The sequence below is a fragment of the Cloeon dipterum genome, chromosome 1 (assembly GCF_949628265.1).
Source record: "Cloeon dipterum chromosome 1, ieCloDipt1.1, whole genome shotgun sequence".
Lineage (NCBI taxonomy): Eukaryota > Metazoa > Arthropoda > Insecta > Ephemeroptera > Baetidae > Cloeon > Cloeon dipterum.
Window position 1 is genome coordinate 39,944,717 of NC_088786.1, and position 3,599 is coordinate 39,948,315.

A 3,599-nucleotide genomic window follows, 5' to 3' on the forward strand; every position below is an offset into this window, starting at 1 on the left:
GTCTGTGATGTCTTTGGGGTCTCCGAACAGCAGCGGGCGCTGGTCTCGTCCCGGCAGCGGCGGCGAAGAAGACGACGAGCCGGACGCGTGGCGGGCGACGCTGCCGGTGCTGGAGGACAGCGCCGAGCCGGACGCGTCGGCGTCGACGTCGACGTCGGCGGTCAGGGCCACCAGCCGTACGCGCATTCCAAGCCTGCGCAAGCCGCGCAGCCGCACGCCCAGCGAGGACCGCACGCCCACCTCCTCCAAGGGCATCACCGAGCTGGACCGCAAGGTCGAGCAGGCCGCCAGGGAGGCCCGCAGGCAGTGCCGATGCGAGGACGAGGCCGGTGCAGCACCGGACGCCGACGGCAAAAACCCCAAATGCGCCGACAAGCTCAAGGTCAGACGCCTGGGCGGAGGAAAGTACAACATTGCTGGACGCAACGTCTACGTCAGAGTGAGTTTCACGTTTTTTCTGTTTTAAAAATGCTCAAGAAGATTCCTCAGGGTCGAAATTCATTTATCAGGTCGAAAAACGGTTCGGTGCGCAAAACATTTGAATATTTTGGTTGGTAGTGCGCATGCATCATCCCTCTGACGTCACAGCCATGATTCATGCTTGGTATTGGCAGCTGGGACAGCTGTGACGTCAGAGGGGAACGCATGCGCAGTAGCGATTTTAAGATTCAAACGTTTTGCGCGCCAAAGCAACGTGCGTTTTGCTTTGCGCTGCTTCTCGCACGTCAAAAAACATTTTTAAATCGAAAAAATAGTTTCAACCCCCTTTTTAAACCCCCAGGAATCGATTGAAACGTACAAAAATGTTAAAATTATTTTTAAAATTATAAAAAACCACATTTTTAGCAAAAATATTAAGTTTAACGATCAAATTGACTGTTTTTAATAATTAAACCACCCGTAAATTGCAGCTGCTGAAGGGGAGGCACATGATGGTGCGCGTGGGCGGCGGGTGGGACACGCTGGAGCATTTCCTGGAGCGGCACGACCCGTGCCAGGTGCGCGTGCTGGGCCGCGGCGACTCGTCGGCGGGCAACTCGCGCACCAACAGCCGCTCGAGCGGCATCAACCGGCTCGGCCTGTCCAACAGCAGCAGACACTCGACGCCCGCCTCGCCCAGCGAAGGCTTCCTGCACATCCGGGCCAAGTACCGCAGCCCTCCGCCGGCCAGAAGTTGAACTACGCAATGGCTCCAGCTTTTTGCCACGATTTGATGCGATTTCTTCTCGCTAATCAGTGCTCGGCACTTATTTTTGTTGATTTTGAGGGCTAAATTCGCTCTGAATTTTATTTTTTAAGTGTTTTCGAGGAAAGAAAGCAGCAGAAATTTGGAAATTTATTTATATAAAATTTATTTCTGTAAATTTCAAAGGAAGAAACATTTTTCGATCTTCTCATTCAGGTAATTTTTTGCCATACTGAATTAAATCACCAGCACTGATTTTTCAGGAGAAAATTCGCATCACATCCGCTTTTGTTTTTGTTTAACTCAATCTGTAACATTCCGAAGGCTCTCTGTTCGTTGAAACTGACACATAATTTTTATTTTTTTCCGTCTCTCTCGTCGCTTGGAATGATAACGAACGCGAGCTCTGTATTTGCCATTAATTTAAACACAACACTCACCTGTTTGATAAAAGCTAAGCGTAATTTTAGTTCCTCTCTGATCGCAGATTTCTTTCCATTCCTGTTACGAGACTCTCGAGCGAGTTAATTGTATTTTGAAAAGATTGCGTTAATATTTCGAGAGAATATTAAATAATCAAATTGCAATGTTAATTAGGAGATACGCGAGTTTATGGAAATCGTATTTTACCAAGCAGTTCACTCAAAGTGGCATCAGATAAAGATAATTATGTTTTTGCATGTTGTTGAAAATGCTATTTTGAGCTGAAAAGTGTATTCCGACAGGATCATTTACCAACCTGTAAATACCAATAAAAATAATTTAAAAACAAACTAAATCTAAAAATGTTATAATTATTCACACAGATGAAAAATTCTACGCATCGAAGCGATTCATATCAATTTTAGAATTTACTTAACTGCTTCTCTGCATTGGTACCAGTCTAGTGTCTAGTTACAAAATGCGGAGTGGATAAAATAAAAAAAATTGGTTCGTGTTATTGGGCTTCTTCACGGGGCCGTGTATTTGATTAGTTTATTTGTTTTACAGCGCTCAACAACCGTCGTCAATTTCAAAATTCATTTTCTACGTATGAATTCTTTTGGGTATTAATTGTAATTAATTATAGCATCTTATTTGAGAATTGTTTGCGAAGTATTACATCAGCATGTCTCGTTAATAAAAGATTTATCTTATTTGTGTCGAGGTACGAACTAAAATCTAACAGTTTCTAACACTACGAATGTTAATATGTTACAAGTCTCTCACTCTGCAACTGTTCCACGACATCTTCCAAACCGTTTGTGCTCATACATTGAAGTAAGACTCATTTCTTTACCACATTTCGGACATTTTTCATCTTTGTGAATGCACTTCATATGGGTTTTCAAATTTGCCTCTGAAGCAAACAACTTGCCACACTTCTGCTGTCTGCATTTGATTTTCTTCTCCGAATGCTTCCGAAGAATATGAGAACCCAAGTTACCCTTGTGCTTTGCCGAGTAATGGCAAAATTGGCACTGGAATTTCTTTCGTTCCTGATGCTCCTGTTGCTCGTGTTTCATCCTCTGTTGAGCTGAGGCGAAATATATTTTGCAACCAGAAGTGGTGCACTTTTCCAACTTTCCATTGTGCTTCTTCAGGGAATGATTGAAAATTTGGAGATACACCTTGTTGCATTCGCAGCATTTGCCACGATCATCACGTTTTTTACTGTGGTTTGATCCAGTTTTGCAAGGAGCAGAAGTTTTTCTCTCTTCTTTCGCCTCTTGGATATCCTCCATTCCAAGATCGATGTTTTCCTTCAGATTCAAGTCTTGGTTTTCTCCTGATGAAGGTTCCGGAGTTGGATCTTGCTCATGGTTCAATGTTTCAGCACATTGAATTTGGAGCCCCTCCTCCATTCCAAAGAATTGGTTGATTTCCGGAAAAAGTTCATTTCGATCCAGCTCTTCTAGCATCAGACAACCATCATCGATTTTGGCATCAGAGCTGACATCAAAATAGGAAATAGGAAACACTTTTCAAATAATAAATACTTTTCACAAAAAATCTCACCTCTCTTTTCTTTGTGGAATAGGAGCAGGCTCGCTGCTTGTCATATCAATTATTTCCGCCCATGGAATTTCGATTCCAGGCTGGAATTCCAGGAATTGCATTAATTCCTGCGAGAGATCATCATTTTGATCTATCCCTTCTTGCCTGAATCCCTCTGTTCTGGCTTCAGGGCTACAATAAAAAAGAAAATCAATCAAATTTCTAATTAAAATATTCAAATAGCAATTTTGTACCTGTTCACTTCCATTGGAACAAGGAACGTTTCTTCGTTGTGAGACATTTCAGCAGATGGAATTCTATCCCCAAACTAACTCACACTCGAACAACAAAGACGGGAGAAAACGTCCTATTGAAGAAAAAAAATGTGAAATATTCAAGATAATTTCATTTTTAGACGAATCTGACAAATGTTAAA

The 3,599-nt window shown here is 42.8% G+C and overlaps 1 protein-coding gene across 1 annotated transcript; it reads left to right on the plus strand.

Moving 5' to 3' along the window:
* Positions 1 to 1,310, plus strand: LOC135933909 (GAS2-like protein pickled eggs). The gene is made up of 2 exons (XM_065475321.1): positions 1 to 439; positions 912 to 1,310. Exons 1-2 carry the CDS (start codon positions 8 to 10, stop codon positions 1,176 to 1,178), a joined length of 699 nt encoding a protein of 232 aa, XP_065331393.1. The 5' UTR covers positions 1 to 7; the 3' UTR covers positions 1,179 to 1,310.
* The last annotated feature ends 2,289 nt before the right edge of the window (positions 1,311 to 3,599 follow it).